The following is a 21,124-nucleotide window of genomic DNA, read 5'->3' as shown; positions in this document are numbered from 1 at the left end:
TTTAAAAATGTCTAAAGAGAATAGAAGAAAGAAAGTAACAAAATTAAACAAAAAATTAAACAATTGGGTAGTTTAATTGACACACCGTCTTTGGGCAATTCAATTAATCCAATTTAAGTCACCCAACCTACAAAATGACATTGCTGTAGCTTTACCTGACTGAAGGTTCTAGTGAATCAGATGTTCATTGGGGATGCTGGTCACCTCTAGGGGCCATGGCTGCAGAATAAGAGAATAACGTTTCCCATTTAACTTGGAGCGATTGTGGGATGCTACACATCAATCACAGCTGTACCTCAAAGTTTGGTCTTGGAACTAGGGAATTTCTTTGACTTCTGAAATAGAGTTTGGTTTGTTGAAAAAAAACCAATCATGCTTTCTGAGGCATAAAATCTCTGCTTACTGCTGTCAGATGAGTTTACTTGTCTAAAATATGAGGGTTCCTCTTAGGAAATTTAATTTCCCACTAAATGATAACCTCATTTGTTATACAGCTGAGTTTAATATGTGTAATTCCTCTGTAAAATTAATGGTTATGCATAAAAAATATGCTTCCTTTAAATTGACCTTCAGTTCTTTCATAAAAAAGATCATCATTTAATCATCCTTTGTGCTATTTTGTATTTTTCAAGTTATTTGAGAATAAATTGGAAACTATTCTGTTTGGAAATTTACTTGCAAAGAAGTTATTTTTCAAGGTATTGTGACAAAAAGCCTTGAAAAATAATGATGATGTCAAAGGCAAGATGAAAAATTTGATGTTTAATTATATCTCTACGAAGAAAACTCTTGACAAGTGTACTCACTCATTCAGTAAATATTTGTTATGGGTAAGATTCATACAGGGATGACAAAAAGGATTCTTGCTCACAAGCTAGCAGGGCAGTAGCAGGTCTGAAGTAGGCCTGCTGAAAATAAAACTGGAAATAAAAATTAAAATGTTTTTTTATTTTCAAAAATAGCAAAATATAAAACAATCAAGCATCACCAGTTCAAATAAATTGAGAAGGTTAATATGTATTTAGAGAGCATTTCCTTCTTTCTCCAATTCCAAATTTTTCATCTCCTTTTCTTCCGACTTACATTTGCAAGATTGATATATAAAGGGAAAATTTAAAGAATACACAAGAGTTTGGTTTGATCACTTCACCTCAAGATGCAGTGGCTTGCACCTGTAGTTTTAGCTACTCGGGAGGCTGAAGCAGGTGGATTGCTTGAGCTCAGGAATTCAAAGGCAGCATAATGGGGCAACATTAATGAGGTCACCATATTTTTGAGGTTGGCTTTCTAGTTGGGTTTAGGCTTCAAGAAATGCCTCAAACAGACTTCTGTATTGGGAGTGTCCTGTTGATGTGCGCTGATTGTTCTAAAGGCTATCAAAAACTGTGTTGCGATTCCAAGTTTCCATAATTCTAAAGGATTATTATCCTTTATCATCCGACTTAAATGTTTTGAGTTTCTTTGTTAGCCCTACAGTATTTCAAAATATAAATTAACAACATTTGAAAAAACAATATGCTAAATTATTTGTGTGGTTTATAGACGTTGATGATATGGATGGTTTGAAATACACTGATGAAGACAATTATAGGAGCAAACTGATCCAGTGAAATAAAGTAATATAGAGACATTACAAATCATAGTAGCAGTTTATTTAGTGTAACTTTATAGGGTCATGTTGGTCTGGTGGAAAGATAACTTTAGATTTAAATCTTGGTTTAATTCTTTCTGTGTCCCTCCAAGGTTAAGCAGTGTATCTAACCTCTCTCTGCCTCAGTTTCATCTGTAAAGTGATCATTCAGATACTAAGAGTGCTATACAGATTAAGTAATACAATTTTTAGAGTGGCTGATACATAGTAGAATTATGGGTCCCTATTGTAACCTTGAAAATTTCCTGAGTAAGTAAGTGTCCTCCTTCTGTGCATTTGATGGACTCTGTGGCCTTACTTAAATGGGAATTTCCTTCAGGTTATCTTTTCTAACCCAAGTTTTCCTTTCATCTAGTCTTCTCTGGATTGTACTAGACTAACAGAATGCAGACAGAATTGGATGGTGAGCCAGCAGTAGCTGAATAGGATGCCTCACTAGTGTAATCTCTGTCTTAAGTCTGCTTTTCTTGAAAGGATTAAGCCTTTCTTTACAGCTATGGTGGAGGAAGAAACATAGCATGTAATAGAGCTAAAGATGAAAGATGTTGGACTGCTGAACCTAACAACCCCTGTTAGAGGAGCACTAGGAAGTTAGGAAAGAGGAAACTCTTGGCTTGACTTTTTCAGTTGCAGAGAAACAGAGCTATCTGGCAGCCTGTCCCAGTGGCAATGCCCTGCTCAGGAGTCCCTAAGCCCTTTGATGTGGGCAAGTGGAGCACCAAAAGGTACTACACCCAGACTTCCCATCACTCATCCATCACTCTCCATTCCTTTTCCAACACCTGCATTTATTGTAGACTTTCAGAAATTCACCTTTCAAACATGTTTTAGGAACATATCATGTATATAAGTAGGAAGCTGCTTACATATATTGAAGCAGGAGCAGTATTATATTTAACAATATTTTAAAATTCATTTAATTCATAAAAGAATAATAAGGCATGTTAACATCAATTTTATTACTTTACAACCATAGTCACTTACAGCGCCACACAAAAAGCACACGTAAATGTATAGTAGAAAAGCTAATAATTCAAAATTCTAATCCCCAATATAATTTGCCTCTACACATTTCTATATAAATTACTGTATTTCAAAGAAAAGGAGGAGCTTAAAATGAAATCTTCCTCTCCATGTTCTGCCCCATCCTAAGATCATTATTAAAATACACAGATAAAGACAACAAGAGAGAAAATACTATAGGAGTTATACTTGAAGGAGCCCAAGGTATGAGTTACTTTTTAGCAGTATTTTCTTACCCTAGACACATTACACAGGTCATAAATAACTTTAAATATAACCATGTGTGACAATAGAGACATTGTTCTTCTAGGGATACAGTGTATAAAATGAGCACAGGGAAAAATAAAGTGAAATGAGTAAATGATATAAGAAATTTTTATATAAATTAAAAAGTTCAAAATTAGTTTTATCATCTACATCTTCTGTTATATGTTTCATTATATTTGTTATTAGTTATATTATCTAATGCCTAGGGCCAGAAACAAAGTAGTTATTTTTTAGAGGGAGAAAGAAATTACAAATTTAGAGCACTTTTGATTAAAATTTATTTGTTTACAAAATTTCCACCAATTAGATAACATGACTTCCAGTCATCATTTTTCTAAAGTTGGGTTTCCTTGCCTGGCCAGTGGTTGGGTTGTAGCAGATGATCACTTGTGGTGTAATTTTCCTTTTGGAATCTTGTAGACGCCGTTGTTCTTTCTCTCTTGTTTGTGAAGCTTCTGTGTTTTGAAACATAATTTTTCTTTAAAATGAAAATTACTGCAATACTTAGGAAAATTGACACTGTGCCCAGTATCACAGTTAGTCCCAGATATATGTGTCTAAAAGAAGAGAGAATCTCTGTTATAATTATTGCAACTACCCAACTTGAAATAAAATTTAAAAAGGTAGCTAATAATATCATTCTGATGGTTTTCTTTAAGAACGCACATTTGGTAGCTTATATATAAGGCTATTTTATGAATGCTGACAGTATTTTTTTAAAATAAAGCAATGTCTTAGTAGCACCATCATTTTCAGTTACGACTAATTACATAATCAGTTTCTTCCTCTCTGTAAATTATTCCCTTTATCAGGTATCCATATCCCCGTTTGCCTAGAACAGCCCCAGTTTATGCTAGTGTTGGTCCAGTGTAATTTTAATAGTGCTCCTTTTCACACTCAAAAGAACCCAGTTTTGAATGATAAATTATGTGGCTACCCTATCCTCAGACGTTTCCCAAACTCATTTCTTTGGAAAACTTGCATAAAGCAATGCTAAGGGGAATTGGAGCTCTCAGTAAAGCAGAATGATTTCAGAATAAACCAGAGATTTAAATCAATTTATTTCATGAGAAGCCTGTAGTTCTATGCTTCGTTGAAAGATGCTAAGGTTTGGAAGGACAGGTTGAATACCTCATTCTGGTTATCTTGAAAACATACTCTCAATCTCTGATTGAGTTACATTGTCTCTACATTACAGTTAATACAGCCATAGCAAAAGTGTGAGTAAATCCTAAATTATACTTACAGATTTGGTCCCTTTCAAAGACCAAAATAAATTTCACACAGAGCATCAAAACCTATTAACTCAAATTTGTTTGAGATGGTGTGCTCAGTTCACATCCAACTTAGATGGTTCAGCACCAAGTTTATTTCTCTAGAAAATGCTCAGCTTCTAAGTCTTTTAACAAATCTTTCTTGTTTTTAAGCCAATGAAGCATTGCTTTAGGCAATAAAGGACTAAATGTTTGATGAGCTGAACTGAATGATACCATAGTGAAAAGGCCATGCCACCCAACCCCCATCTACACTCACCCACACAGAGAAAACCTTTTACTTTTATGCATTTCAAGTACAGGAATAATTGAACATCAGTTTGGCAATAAAAGACAGATTTAGAGCCAAATCCAACTCTTGCCCAGGGGGATTATATCTGACGTAAATGGTACAGTTTGGCTCAGTTTGAAAAAGAAGATAATTAAACCCAAAATGTGACCTAAATTTAAATGCTTCTGAATTTCAGGGAAATACTTGCCCATTTGTGTGCGTAAACTCAAAGTTATTTTCTGGACACTTTTGTCATATTTTTTAAATGATTACTCATTTAAAATGGGAGTCAAGGTAATGAACAGGGACAAAACCAAAGATCTAATAAAATAATAGAATTATTCTAGGATTACAGATCACACTTTTTGATTAGACTATTCTTTACCTTACAAGCAGTGAAATGATATGAAAACTTGTTAGTGTCAGTGGCATTGTGTAAATCTGGGATGCTGTAGCAATGAGAAGCAGGAATGCTTTTGATTTGGTACCTGAAGACATTTGAATCATATAATCTGCATGATCCTCTACTTCCACATCTTTTAAATCCCCATTTGAGGCATGAAGTATCAATCAAAACTCCAAAATATACTGGAGCTGGGATTCCTGCTGTGAGAAAAAACAAATAATTGCTGTTAAAAACATATGCACATCTTTTTGGCTATGAACAATTATCTGAAACCACCTACTTTAGTCTAATTACTGTTTTGGAGATGAAAGGTCATCTATTACATACTGAAATCTCCAAAACCTGTCTCTCTAATTCAGCCATTTCTCATAGAATCATGCAGTAACTACCATTTATTTATCTCCGGAAGCATGTCACTCAGGCACTTCAAACTCAACATGAGCTCAGCTTCTTCCCCTGCAGACCTGTCCCTTTAGCACTGGCCGCCCAGCCACTAAATCAGACTTTGGAGTCATTGTTGATCCTTCTTTCTCTCCTCTGTCTGGTCATCACTATATTTAATCTATCCCTGAATCATACCAATTCTGCTCACTAGGTATGTCTTAAACACTTCTGTTCTTTCTATTCCCACTGCCACTCCTTCCACCCTAACGTAAAACAACAGCCAGTTCATGATTCCTCTCATTAACCCTCTCCAATCTATCCGTCATACAGAGGTTGCATCACTGAATTAAGTAGATGACTTTCCAAGACATCTGTTCCAAAACAAGAGTAGTTAACTGGACATTGAGTCCCTTCTACTTTTGTGGCCACACTTTGGGCAAGATTGTTGTCTTGTGCTTCAGACTCCAATTTTCTTGTTTTTCTTTCAGCGACTAAAATATTCTCCCCTCTTGCCTGAATGCCTTGTATAGTTTCCTTTATACCAACTAATACTTTTCTCTTCTTCACCTTCTTAATAACGCACTCACTTTTAGAATCTCATGTGGAACATTTTTCCTTCAGAGTAGGCTATTTTGATGAACTAAACTGGATTAACTCTTGTTTTACATCTCTTAAAACTCTTAATACTCCTGTAATAATTTGTTGAATTGCCTTCTCTGCTAGACTGTAAGCTCACTATGGTAGGAAACATGTCTTCCTTATTCATGCTATAAACCCTAGTAGGTTCTCAGAAAATGTTAGGAATTTAATCCCTCCTGAGGGAGAAAAGATGTCTCTCTTGTACAAATATTAATGAAAGTATCTTAAGCAGTTGTTCACAACTCAGTTTATATTTTATATGTTCTAAATTGACGGTTCATTAACATCTGTCATTTAGCCTGTGTAGGCTTTTCTTTGTTTTTTAGTTAGTAGCCAGTATTTGAAAGCTAGGAGATTTCATGTAAACCTGCACACTTCTGAGTTCTCTTAAGTATTGTGTTGTCTGGCAGTCCATGGTCATAGTTGGCTGGAGTTGAGCTGCAGCTGCCTCCATGCCTCACTCCCCACCTTCTGCCTACACTTGGAGTCCACTGTGAGCCCTTACAGCTTTCTCTCTACCTGTGTCACTCATTTCCATCAACTGCCTATTGTTTCTGGCATTTGAGTTTTAACTTTTTTGATATATGTTTTCTTCTATTATAAAATTGCTTTCTATGATTATATTGAACAAAATAATCTCACTAAATTTTTAAAGTAATCTAAGAATATTTATGATACTTCTGAATTTCAGAGATTATCCATGTGTTATTTGATAACAAATGAAAATATTTAAAAATATTTTCTATGTTAAGGTTTACCAAAGCTTTGCAAATACTCATGTAAATAATTGATTCAATCCAGACTCATCTATGGGTACCAAAATTTTTGGTGAAAGACTTTTGGGGAACAGAATGGTGACATAACATCGAAGTGTCAAATTATAGATGACTTATTAACTGAAGAAGGATTTTTTTTACAATGAAGAAAGCTGGTGCACATCACCTTCACCAAGAGACCAAAATTAAAATTCCAATGATGGTATAAATTGAGTTCATGTGCTTCCTGATGTGATTCACTAATTATCATGCAAATCCCCTGTGTAATATTGCCAGCAATAATTTTTACCTGGTTATAAAGCAAACAAACATATCCAAATGGTGGGATATTTTACAAAACAACTGGTTTTGCCTCTTGAAAAAATATAAATGTTGCAAAAGAACAAAAAAGTAAAAACGAGAAAGTTTTAGAGATAAAAAAGATAACTAAATGCAATAAGTGGTCTTTGATTGACTTTAGATGAAAATAGAAAATAAAACACTATAGAAGACACTATTGTTTTAATAAAAGAAAATGAAATGCGGAATTATATTAGAGTAGCATATCAATGTTGAATTTCTGAAGCATGAGAATGGCACTGTGGTTATATAGGACGATAGACTTGCTCTTGTAGAAAAATACAAGTTGAAGTCTTTAGGAGTGAGGGTGTCAGCATGTTCACTTCTTATTTTCAAATGATTCAGCAAAACCTATGTATGCTTAGAGAAACAGAGGAGAGGGATTTCTGGTTTTTGGACACAGTTGATAAATCCCAGTAAAAGTTATACAATTCATTGTAATTAAAATTTTTTTGTAAGTTTGAAATTTTCACAACAAATGGAAGAAAAAGAAAGAGGAAAGTGAAACCTATAGATAAAAAGAGATTTTAGAGGTATATCACCTAAATGCAATGTGTGAACCTTGTTTGGTTCTTGATTCAACATATATGTGTAAGGAAACATCAGATAATTTAAAGAATTTGAGCAGCAATTGGGTATTTGCTAATATTAAGAAGTAATTTTTTAAGATGCAAGATTCACCAGATTAAAATAAGTCATTATGGTTTTGATTAGAACACACCAAACATGTTATGGAAGAAATGCAGCAGTCTGAGACTTACTTCAAAATAAGCTAGTAGGGGTAGATGGTTAGAGACGCAGATGTCCTAAGATGAGGTGTGTGTTGATAATTATTGAAATTGGGTATGGATCAATTGGAGTTCATTGCTGTCTTTGCTATGTACAAAGCAAGTTCTTGCTATCTTTGTATAAGTTTACATTTTTAAATAACAAATTGTTATAAGAATAACTAATTGATTCTATTTTTCATAAAACCCCATGAACCAGAAGAGCAGAAAATTTATCTACCACTCAATTTGGATTATTTGTTACCTCAAGAACCAACCAAATATATGATTTACCACTTAAAAAATGCAGGTGATAACCAATTTTACATTACCTTTAATGATATGAAGACAAGCCAAAAAATTCAAATGTTTGCAATTTTCTGTACATGATTTAAGATTATTATAATAGAAAATTTTCAAAGATTCACAAAAGCAGAGAGAATGAAATAATTAATCCTCATATACCATCATAGCCTTGATAATTATTAATGTTTTGCCATTGCTGTTTCATCTCTCTTTCCACTCTGAACTCTTTTCTTTTGAGACAAAGTTTCCCTTTGTCATCCAGGCTAGAGTGCAGTGGCACAATCTGAGCTCACTGCATCCTCTGCCTCCTGGGTTCAAGCAATTCTTGTGACTCAGCCTCCCTGAGTATCTGGGACCAGAAGTGTGTGACACCATGCCATGCTAATTTTTGTATTTTTAGTGGAGATGGGGTTTAGCTATATTACAGCCAGGCTAGTCTTGAACTCCTGGCCTCAAGTGTTCCATCCACTTCAGCCTCCCAAAAGTGCTGGGATTATAGGCATGAGCAGCTGTGCCCGGCCTGAATTCTTATTTTAATATTTTAAAAGCAATCACAGACACCATGTCATTTCAATTATAATAACATCTTTTAAAAACATGACCGCTATGCCATTCTCACATCTAACACATTTTACAATAATTTCTTAATTTTATTTAAAATATAGTACATATTCAAGCTTTTGGATTGTCACTGAGGATTTTTTTAGTTCGTTTGTTCTTATAAGGATTCAAACCAAATAAACACTTCGTATTTAGTTGATGACTCTTTATGGCAGTATCCTCTCTTCACTTCGTTTTCTTACTAATGATTTTTGAAAAAAGACACCACCAACTCCTATAAGATATGCCACAGTCTGGATTTGTTTAATTGCTTCTTTATAATATGATTAAATTTATTCTCCTATCTTCCATTTTTCTAGAATCTGATAGTTAGATTTTATTAGATTCAGGTTCAATTAGAAGGCACATGCTCCCTAGTTGCCACTCAGTAATGCTAAGACGGATGTGAAGTTCAGGCTATGCCAGTCTGGTCCCCCCGATACGAAGTTACTCATCAACTTTTATCTAAAGCTTTTAGCGATTTTTAAGACTACAAGACAGGAATTTAAAAAAAATCTATACTTCTTATAGAAACTATTTGTGTTTTTCTCTAAAAAGGAATTTTCCCTAATTGACTAATTTGGTTACTTTGACATATAGTTAGTAGAAGAAAGGCAGGATAAGTGATTTCTTTTTTCTCCTTTGTTTCTCAGTTTTCAGAATAATGACTTGATGTCCTGATAGTCTCCAAAATTTTTAAGTATCATTGTGAACTCATGTTTTTTAAATATATTGTATATATTTCAATAAACTGCAACCATTATTGTTATTACAGCTACTACTATTGTGAGTTTCAGTTTATCTCACCTTGAGGCCAATCTCCTCAAATTGGTTCAGTGCCCTTGATATATCCTTCTTAGCCTTTGATAGCTTAGTCACTTTCTTGCATAAAAAGATGTCCCATGTCATCTTATGTATTTTCTACCCTAGACCTTGAACCAGTCATTTCTCCAAGGTACCATATTTTTTTCCTGAGAGATTATATTTAGATATCACAGATTAAGTGTAGTGTTCATTTCTTCTGGGTTTCATAGTTTCTAGGTTTTTCAGCAGATGGAACTATGAAATACAGATTATTTTAAAATAAAAATATGTGAGTTCATATTGATATTTTAAGTTCAAATTTAAGAATGAGCTTTAAGTTATTTTATTTTATACTTGTATCACTTTTCTATTTTACTAAAAATATTGATTTCAAGTAATCTTAACATTTCAACTGCTTTGTCTTAAATTTGTAATAGTTATAACATAAAAACATTGATATTAGTAGTAATAATGACTATAAATGTAGTTTATGAGAATTTGGTAAATTTTATTTTTTGCAGCATTTAAGTTTTTTTATGTTTGATTATGTTACCAATTCAATATACAGTTTCAGTTTAAGATTTGGTTATTTTGTTTTCAGTTATATAAAAACCTTATATAAATTTGATTAAACAATCATATAAGTAGTTACATTTACAAAGTCTTACTTTCATCCTGAACTTTCTTATCTCTTAACTTTCTTCTCCTACAAGTAAACCTTTTTTAAAATTAGTTTTTAGTTTATGCTTCCATTGTTTCTTTTTTTAAGAAGAGCAAAATGCCTTTGCACATGTGTATAATATTTCCATCTTTACATGCTTGACATCAAAAACATCATCCAATAAAAATTGTTCTCCATTTTGCTTCTTTCTACTTAATACTATATACTGGAGATCACTTGATAACATTAGATAGAGATTTTCCCCATTCATCCTTACAGCTCTGTTAGGCGGGTGTACCACAGTTTATTCAACCAGTCTCCTACTGATGGACATTTAGATCACTTCCAGGTTTTTGCTATTATAAAAAGTCACCATTATTACACCTATTTATAATGATTAAATTTATTTTGTAATTTTTGCCATCAAATTTTTGGTATAATTCTTAGAAGTAAAGATATTAGGTTAAAAGATCTATATATATATATAGTTTCACCAGTTAAGCCCAATAAAGAACATCATTTTCCCAACAGCGATGTGTAGGCATAATCTATTTTTGCATATATTGCAAACAAAATTTGGTAATTTGTCAGCCTGATAAGAAATGTTGTTCTAGCTTGACTCTTTTTATGAGAGAACTTGAGCATATTTCTATATATTGAAAGGCAATTACATTTATTTTTCCATGAAAAATTCACATCTTTTACTCATTTTTCTACTTTGTTGCTTGTCTTTTTCTTCTCAAAATTCAGGAGTTTTCTTTATAATGGGAATATTAGCCAGTTGTCTGTTACATAAATTGCAAAACTCATTTCTAGTTTATCTTTTGCCATTTGACTTTGCTTATGGTAATTTTGCCAAATTCAAATTTTTTTTGTCAAATCAATTTTGTAAATCATTTATTTTAGTTGGAACAGTTTTTGTTCTGTAGGTTCCGTCTGTATTCCCAAAGACAGGTAGATATGGAGGCCAATTCTTGCCAGGCATATACTACAGGCTCAATATATGACACTTTTCTAGATAACACCTATTTTCATATTGTAGAATTAGAGCCAGTCATGATGTCATATAACTACATTTTTGTTTCTTTTTCAATTTTATCAGGATTTTATTATTTTTCTATGCAACCAGTTTACATCAAGATCTATGTAAGCCAAATTTAATTTCAAATTGTTTAAGCTTTGGGTTTGTTTTGCTTTCTGCTTTGTTCCTTTCTACCAAATGACAGTGGCATATTCAAAATTATTTTATGTTATTCTTTAATATATAAACTCTTTAAGGATAAAAACTTTGTTTCATTCACTGTTTTCTGTGGATTTTAACCAATATACATTTAAAAATTTGGTAGGGAGAAAAGAACATTTTAATTACAATTGAAAGAATGACCTACTGAAATGTATTTTCTTGGTTTAAATAGTATCTTATCTTTCTACCTAATGACATAAGGGATAAACATTGAGAGTAGCTCAAAAGAATTCTTTCCATTTTAATAACTGAAAAAGTTATATTTAGGCTTCAACCTTTCTTGCTGATTATTTTCCGAGAGCTCTCTTGTAAAAGCTATAGATTTTGTGAGAACACACAAGTGCTAGAAAACATGATCGTTAAAAATTATGATTAATATTACAAAATCTCTTTGTTATATCTGAGGCATAAACTAGGCAATAAATATTTCTGTATCAAAAGAAGAAAGGAGTCAAGAAAAGGAGGGAAGAAATAAAGAAATGACTATTAACTTTACCACTACAACATATATTTATGCTTGGAAATTCTATCAAAATATTTAGAAAAGTCTTCAAAATATATTTATGGTGGCTGCCATAAATTAAAGCATAGATTATACTTACCAAGAACTCTTATTGCTAATGTGTAGATACCCAGGGCAAAAGACTTAAGCTGTGGCTTAATGCACCTAAAAATCAACAAAAGCACCATTATAAGAAATATATCATTCATTAAAGCAAGTAGAAATTTGAATGATAATCTGCCTAACACACATGAAATCATGTTAGAATTCAAGTAACATTTATGGTGAACCCATTGGTGTGCTAACATAGGGAGGGCAAAATATGTAAAAGACATATTCCATTTCATGCAATGCTACATGTTTGTAATTAATATTTCTAGAAACTAAATTACCATATATTCCATATTCATGTGGTGCTAGTAAAGTCAAATTTAAGTTTAACCAGCAAAATAGCAAAGACTCGGGATAAAGCTCAAATTTCTAAAAAATTGTTAGAATTTGAAGCAAAAATGAAGAATTAACCTACAATTTTTATGGCTTTTGGACTAAAAGCACAGGACCAAATTCATCAGTTGATGTAATCACTGTGGCATGCTAAAAGTTGCTGCTAAAGAGGGAGAACTTGAAACAATCAGAAAAGTACAAAAACACCTAAATAACAAATGTCATTAATATGACTGTAAAGCTTAACGTGATTTCCCTGTGGATCTTAATAGTAATAATCATGATAATATATAATGACTACGGAGTGTTAGCCATGGTATTAAGTACTTTGTACATATTATATCATTTGGTCTCTGCTTTAAAAGAGAAAAACAAAAACAAAAACATGACTTCTTCAACCCAAAGGAGTCCTTCTGACATCAAAATTCACAATAGTTAATGTGAAGGACTAGTGGTTGGAAAATGCTTTCTGTGGTAAGTACCTGATTCTACACTTGGCACAGTATAAGAAGATGTTGAAGAAGTAGAACAGTATTCTGGAAAGTGTAAGACAGTTTTTTGCCCTTTTGCCAAACTCAGGCTACCATTTGTAAATGTAACTATCTCATGTTCTTCATGTTGTATTCCCCATGATTTGGTGAAAGCTGTTTGGAGAATAGCAGGTTTGTGGATAATAAGTTCTGTTTTCTGTTTGTCATTCCTAAACAATTTCCACTATACAAATTGTGGGAAATTAAAAATGTGTACAATACTTTGGTTAGCCTTTAGAAAAAAATTAGTATTTATCCTTGAATACCTGAATTAATTTGAAAATCACCGAGTCCATCTCATCAATATTGAATTCTAGTAAATATTGACTTTTCATGTTTAATAATTTTATCGAATTTTTTATGAGGTGATTTTTATCAATAGCACAATAGAAATATTGGCAAAGCTAAAGCTAACTCAATTAGGATGAAAATATTATAACTGAGACTCCTATTTGCAAAACTATTTTATCATTTGGATTCATATAATTTTTACAGATGTATGATAGGATAATCAGTAAAAAATGTTTTAACATAAATTGTATTTTAATAGAAGAAAAACCTATAGGGAAGTTGAATGAGATATAAATATAGGAAGAAGGAAATATGTAATGCCTGTCACTGTTAAAGTAGTTGTTATGCAAATCTGAACCAGGTGATATTGGTTATCAAATCACTACTTTTTAGATACCATTAATTACATTAGAAAGTGACGTACATTTAAAACTGTTATTTTTTAATAAAATATTTATAATATACCGAAATCAATAGTTACTATTTAAACTTATGATAAAAATTTTTCTGTGTCAATTTATACATAAATAAGAGGCTACATAATTTTACAAAATTTTTTAGGGTTTTATAAGCAGGAATGATTGAAGTTATTGATATGGTCTGGTTCTGTGTGTTCCCACCCAAATCTCATCTTGAATTGTAATCTGAATTTTAATCCCCACATGGTAGGAGAGGGACCTTTTGGGAAGTGATTGGCTCATGGGTGTGGTTCCCCCATGCTGTTTCTGTGACAGTGAGTTCTCACAAGATCTGATGGTTTTATAAGAGGCTCTTCTTGCTTCATTCTGTACTTCTCCCTCCTGTGCCTTACGAGGAAGGCCTTGTTTGTTTTCCCTTTCCCCACTATTGTAAGTTTCCTGAGACTTCTCCATCTATGCGGAACTGTGAGTCAATTAAACCTCTTTCCTTTATAAATTATCCCGTCTTGGGTATTTCTTGGTAGTAGTGTGAAAACAGACTAATAACTGTCATTAACATCATGGATTAGCATCCTCCATTTACCAAAAAGCCATGAAATCCCTCACAGATAATTCTAGTTATAGCAAAAATACACAGATAAAGCAAAAAAAAATCAAAATAATAAATGCATAATATTGTAGTATTACATAAGCCTTTAAAATGTCTTGTAAATTGTATTTCCCATGATCTAGTGAAACTATATTTAATCTAAAATGCTTGTTATCTATGCTAATTAATATTATTACCAGCATTAGAAGCAGCATACTATTATCTATTAAGCAACTCTGGTAACGTAAGCACTAACATTGCTTTCTAGTCCAATAGTTTGCAAACATTTTTAACTAAGAAAATGTCTTTTATGACACATTTTTGTATAAATATCAAGTGGGATACATATAGAAGTGAAACAAGGATGTGGGACAAGCTCCCTGAAAAAACTAAGAAGAATCATAATGATTCTACAAAAAAAAATATTTAAATCCTTGCCTGAGATGATTATGTCTTATATTAAATTGGAATGGGGAGAATCAGTACTCACCTCAGAAGTAATATGTATCCAGGTATGCCACCTAGGGATAAAGTATAGGATGTGATGACTGAAATTACAAGAAAATACAGAAACATTTGGGGACATCCATTGTCTTTTTGACATCTTCCAACTATGCCTGAGGAATTTCCAGATTTAGAAGCCGCAATTCCCACACAAGTGCAGTTGTAAAATATCTGTAACACAATAGGGAAAAGTCCAGTTATTGCAGTGACATTTAAATAAAATTAAAGATAGTTGTTTAAAAAAAATTTACAGTATAGCAGCCATGCATTATATAAACAATGAGGAAATATTCTTTTACTTTTCCGTATTAGAGTATATTGAACAAAGCAAAATCTATACAGAAACAGCATTTCATTATCTAAATAGCAGATGGTCAGTCTACTAAGTATTAATCTTATACAGCAATCTTCCAGCAAATCCTACCTAATCTAACCATACCTTATGTTCTTCACTACCATTTTCAATTCTAAGTAACCATTATTTCTTGCCTAGATTGTTACAATGCTCCCTTTATTCTTAACTTGTTTTTGCTCTTACCTAGCTAGAATCTGTTTTCCATCCAGTAAGCAAAGTGGACCTTTAAGCGTGACAGTCAGATCACATCACTACCCTCAACCTGCCAATGGTTTCTCATTATACTTGCATGAAACCCCACATGCTTATAACGGTTTACACTTTTTCCATCATGTAGCACCTGGATGCCACTCTAATCTCACCATTCAGTGATCTTCCCTCTCTCCTTTTGCGTCAGCCACACACAGGACCCTTGAAAAGGGCACTTTGCCCTTTCCAAACCTCCTCTCAAACCTGGCAAGTTTATCCATGCCTCATGGCCCTGCTATTTTCTCTACCCGGGCAGCTCTTTTAGGTGATGATACGGCTGGCATCCGTACTTAAGGTGTCTATTCAGAGATTTTATTAGAGACCTTTTACAACTACCCATTCAGAAAAAATACTTCCACCTCTTCATCCTTTTATTCTAATTCATGTCTTTTTCACAGTGCTTCTTACTACCTATCAGAATATCATATATTTACTTATTTTTAAAATATACTTTCCCAACAAAATGTAACCTCCATGAAAGAAGAAACTGCTTGCTTTACTATCATTATGCAACCAGGGAATAGAAGAGGCTCTCATTTTAGGCATTTGATAAAGCTTAGTTAAGTAAATGGGCAAAATTGAGGATATGACAGAATTTATGGTGGCTATAAGAAAAAAATAATTCTGGTGCATAAAACTCAATTTTGACTGAAGAGAGACAGTTTGTACAAACCCTTGATAATTTGTTTCTGCAAATTTTATTTATTAATGCCTTTATACAATGCTATATTTAATCACAGAAGAGTTTGTGAGTTTTTAGACAGTAAATAAAGCTGGCATTTCCTTTTCTAGAAAAAGTAGTAATATAGATTTTTTGCAATGCCAAATTGAAATCTTTGATTCTTAATCCTGGCTGCTCACTAGACAAATGAGTTAAGCAAGTCCTTTGTATCTCAGTGCCTCAGCTTTCACTTAAGGAAAACACTGAAAATAATACAAATTATTTCAGGACCATGAGGTTTAAATGCAAGTTTGTTTTTAGAACACCAGTCTTTAGCCCTTCCTTGTAATGTCTTTTATAAATGGTAGCTCTCATTAAGAAAAACCTTCATGCAGCTGTGGGCAAAAATAACAGTAGCTGAAAGAAAAATAACAAAGGAAGAAAGGAAAGAAAAGAGGAAAAGAGAAGCTTGGTGAAAATGTATTTCAGATGAGTAGGCAGTGTTATTCATTGTTGCTAGAAACCAGTCCTTTCTGCTCTAAATAAGTCAAAATAATAATACAATGAACAGAGTCAATCAACAAACATAGCTGTATATCTGCGGATATACAGCCTAAGCATTCATATCCAGTTAATAAGCATATGTAAATAAATGAAATGTATGAGTGGTTTAATTATTTGCCTTGTAGAATTGTCAAAGGTAAATTTCATCAGTCACGAAGAGCAAAAAATAAGAAAGAGTCTGTTCTCCCTCTTTGCTCTCTGCCATGTGAGGATAGAAGGTGAAGATGGCCATCTGCAAACCAGATAGCAGGTCCTCACCAGGCACCAGATCTGCTGGCACCTTGATCTTGGACTTCCCAGCTTCCAGAACTATGGGAAGTAAATGTTTGTTGTTTAAGCCACCCATTCTATGGTGTATTCATTATAGCAGCCTGGACTGACTAAAACAGCTTTTTACCTGTATTTCCAACCTCATCTCCCTCTTCCACCCTACAGAAACCCTCGATTCCAGCCCATCTGCTCTCTTATTATAATACAAATTGACTGGATTTTCCAAGCAAAGTTGTCCTAGAACCATCAACCTCCTTGTAATCAGGTCTCTGACCCTAAGGTCTAGAATCTTTGGAACTAAACCTCCTAATACTGACTTCTATTTGTCCATCTCCTAAAACCTCAAATGACCACTGGTCTTGGAGTCAGAAGACATGGATCTGAAAGTATATCTTATTATATGATCACATGATAGACATTCCCATTCAGGGCTAACACTTCTTATAAGCAAAAGGAGAGGAACTGACTACATAATTACAAAAGTTCTTCCACCCTATTTCATGACTGTAATTCTCACCCTAATTTTTTTAGCAACTCAAGTATCACTAGGAATGGTTATAACATTTTCTACACAAAAAAAGGTAAGAGTCAAGCCTCCTGCTAGTAGTGGTCTGCTGTGAGCCCCCATAGAGTTGTGTTATTTACTTATAACAAGACCATGGCCATATTCTTTAGAGGCAATTTCTTACGATATTTTTTCCACTCCTGTTGGAGGTTTGACAACCAGCAAGACAAGCTGATACATATGTGATTCCATTTTCACCGCACATGGGTTCCCATTTTGTCTCTGAACATTTGCATCTTGAGTTGCAATCTGAAAAGAGAGCTCGTTCATGATAAGAGACAGGTTTGGTTCTGAAAAGAAATATAACAATATAAAATATTATCTCTTGGCAGGTAACACCTGAATATTTTCAAAAACCAATGTTCTTGAGTGATATAAATGATACTACCAAAAAATTTGCCTTTTAGAAACACAGTTGTCATCAGAAATGCCAGATTCTGGTCATGAAATGTGAGTTTACTAATAACAGCTTTATCTTGAAAGTTTTTAGAAGCCTACAAATTCATATCATGTCCAGTTCTTAGCTCATAGCTTTCAGTAAAGTCTGCTGCCTCTAGGATCCTCTAATATACTTCTCTGCAAAGATGTATAAAAATAGCTAACAAGGTTAGAAAAGTAAACTTTTAGAGCAATTTATGGCATTACTTAAATGCATCACAGGTGGTGTGCGTGTGTACAAATTTCATTCAGAATTGTTGTCTAAGTATGAGTGGAATGGATGTTGCTAATAATTCAGTAAAGGAAAAGTAGCCAATCAGTAATCATTTAATTCTCTTTCAGTGTTTGCAGAAGTTACATGTCCTCTTGTGTATGTCTTACATCGGCAATAAGTGCATTTCCAGTTCATTCAACCTTTCTCCCGTGTATTCTCCCAGTGTACAGTGCTCTTTCATGTCTTATAGGATCCTTTCTTACTCAAATTCTCAAGCAAGTTCAATGACTTACCCACCTATTTGTTCATAAAATTTTACTGGAAAACTACTAAGTGCTAGCTCTCGAAGAAAAGGAGATAATTACAAATACTAATGAGACCATATTTACCCTCCAAAAATTGGCTTTTGTGAGTTGTTTCACAAAATTGTGATTGCATTCTTTCTTTTCCTCTTCATATTTTTTTGCCCTATGCCATTCACTTTTATATTTACTCTTCATCTCTCCCAGTATTCTCTCTCCCTCACTTTTTTTCTATCACCTGAATGGCCTAATCCTTCTGCTTTTATCCTTTTTTACTATTCATATCCCACTACTCTTCTCAAAGGAAAATTTTACAATGGCATGTCATTTCTATGTGCATGATAGGTGCCGTTCCTGGGCCCTCCATACTTCATTTTTTCTACTCCTTATTTTTAAATTTATTTATTTGCTTATTCCTTCTCTCACCCCATTTTGTACAAAGATATTGGAGGAGCTTAAACTAAAAAAATACATTGAAATGTGCAATCAGCAGAGGCAGGAACTGTTTTTTTTAAATTTACTCCCATATCTCCAGCACCAGTAATAACTCCTGTCACACAGCAAGCTAAGAAACAAGATTTCTAGTTAAGTTAGTCAATCAAAAAAAAAATGATATTATGGTGAAAGAAATTAACCACTTGGGCCTCTGACTATAAGAAGCATCGTCATTAATTATGGCAACCATAATTTCTTAATGATAATAATATTCCATCTAGCAGGACTGGTATGATGAATTTTGTCACCTCAAAAGTACAAACAAAAGTCCTCTGAGAGGTTTCCAAATAGTGTGAAAGGGTACTGAACTAGGCCTTCAGAGATGTCCTATAGGAATGTTTAATCCTGTTCTCTTACATAAAATTTTAATTGGCAACTGAGACTGTTTGTAGTATCTAAAAGTATAAAACTGCCTATACGAGCCTAGAATCATTTTAACTCTGGAAATGGTAGGGCTGAGATTATAGAAGGTTGGAGCTCGAGGGAACCTTGGTGTCATCTAGGACAATCTCTGATTTGGCAGGCCCCAAGTGGATGGGTAACTTGCTCAAATTCCCACTGCTTGTTAGTGGCAAATCTGGAAACAGAACCCTGCCAGGCCTCTTGATTGTAAATTCTTATCTGACATCAGAGTTATTCTTGTTATTGCAGAAGAGAGATTTCTTCCATTATCATATCTAAGGATTATCTTCAGTTTTCCTATTGAATATCCAGGTCTAGACAGTGTTTGGAATAAAGCAACATGGAAAAACCCATAGAAACCATTTTATATTTTATAAAGAAAATTATTTTGTATTATTGAAAGTAAGTTTAATTTATCATCGAGAGTAGGAATCAATGGCATACACGTTTTCTGAAGGATGTGTTGACAGTAGATTTGTCATTTAGAATTTTAATTATAAGAAGAGTTTTAACAAATACGCCAGAATGTTTATACCCAAATGAGATTTTCTTTCAAAACAGTTATGTTGAAAGATGAGAGCTTTTTCTTAAAGGTTCAATCTTTGCCCTTGTTAAGAATATTCTTAAAAATATACAAGGAAATTTCAAAAGAAGAGCCTTAGAATTTTTTTTTATATATATAGTCGGGGTGTCACCATGTTGGCCAGTCTAGTTTTGAACTCCTGACCTCAGGTGATCCACCTGCCTTGGCTTCCCAAAGTGCTGGGATTACAGGCATGAGCCACTGTGCCTGGCAAGCCTTAGAATATTTTAAACAGCAACAGCATTACTGCAATACAATCATAGTCTTTTAAGGTGACTGCTTTGAAGAGGCTAGTACTCAGTCAATGAAAATGTTGCCCTGTATTTGTTTAAAATGTTTAATCTTTGGTTATGTAGGGCCACTGTTAATGGGAACCTCAAATTTTGCTTTTGTTGTCTGTCGTTGTCTGTTGGTTCTCTGTTTTGTGTTTACTTTGGCTTAGAAATTATGATGTAGAAAGAATATTCTACTTTGAGTCATGCCTGTGTTCAAGCCCCAGATCCATGCAGTTGCCTTTAAAGAAGGATAACAGAACTAACCTCAAAAAGGTGTTTTGAGGATAAAAATGAGATCATGAAAGTTAAGGTGTTTTATAAATCACAAACTATAAAGTACTCTACAACTGTCCCTCTACCGTGAGGATCTCTGGGACAATTAAAGATGGCACTGGACTTCTCTCTCTAGAAGCTTCTTTCATTTCATTGTCACAACTAACATTCTTTTTTTTTTTTTTTTCTTTTGAGACGGAGTTTCACTCTTGTTACCCAGGCTGGAGTGCAATGGCGCGATCTCAGCTCACCGCAACCTCCACCTCCTGGGTTCAGGCAATTCTCCTGCCTCAGCCTCCCGAGTAGCTGGGATTACAGGCATGCACCACCATGCCCAGCTAATTTTTTTTTGTATTTTTAGTAGAGACGGGGTTTCACCATGTTGACCAGGATGGTCTCGATCTCTTGACCTGGTGATCCACCCGCCTCGGCCTCGCACAGTGCTGGGATTACAGGCTTGAGCCACCGCGCCCGGCACAACTAACATTCTTAATCCACACTGCTGACTTTCACTAAGGCAGCACTGTAGTCAGCTGAGTCTAACAGTCTGGCTGTGATAACTCCCAGAAGCCATAATTTATGAACTTTGCATTCACCAATTTTCCTTAACATCGTAGATGGCCAAACTTATAACAGGTGCTCATTTAGCAGGTGAAACCAGGTTAATAAAGGTGATGGAAGTTGGAACATAGAGACAATGCAGATAAGCATGGAAGGAAGAGTAGGAAGGGAGACGGATAGCAGGCTGTAAGCAAGAAGCCGAATAACAGGCAGGAAACAGAATATAG

The 21,124-nt window shown here is 33.9% G+C and overlaps 1 protein-coding gene across 6 annotated transcripts in view; it reads right to left on the bottom strand.

Moving 5' to 3' along the window:
- Positions 1–1,634: 1,634 nt before the first annotated feature.
- SLCO1C1 (solute carrier organic anion transporter family member 1C1) overlaps positions 1,635–21,124 on the bottom strand; it is a 58,235-nt gene continuing 38,745 nt past the window's right edge. For 3 of the 6 annotated variants that reach the window (XM_032253819.1, XM_032253821.1, XM_032253823.1), the window contains 5 exons: positions 17,479–17,644; positions 14,677–14,861; positions 12,014–12,078; positions 4,975–5,092; positions 1,635–3,498 (listed from right to left, as the gene is read on the bottom strand). In XM_032253819.1, coding sequence (XP_032109710.1) covers positions 3,276–3,498; positions 4,975–5,092; positions 12,014–12,078; positions 14,677–14,861; positions 17,479–17,644 — 757 coding nt within the window. In that variant the 3' untranslated portion in view covers positions 1,635–3,275. Of the gene's footprint in view, positions 3,499–4,871; positions 5,093–12,013; positions 12,079–14,676; positions 14,862–17,478; positions 17,645–21,124 lie in introns of all 6 variants that reach the window. The other 3 variants (XM_032253820.1, XM_032253822.1, XM_032253824.1) reach the window with 3 other exon arrangements.

The sequence above is a fragment of the Sapajus apella genome, unplaced genomic scaffold, assembly GCF_009761245.1.
Source record: "Sapajus apella isolate SASKATOON/1434 unplaced genomic scaffold, GSC_monkey_1.0 scaffold84, whole genome shotgun sequence".
NCBI lineage: Eukaryota > Metazoa > Chordata > Mammalia > Primates > Cebidae > Sapajus > Sapajus apella.
The sequence above is the reverse complement of the archived record's forward strand: the minus strand, read 5'-3'. Positions and strand labels throughout refer to the sequence as shown.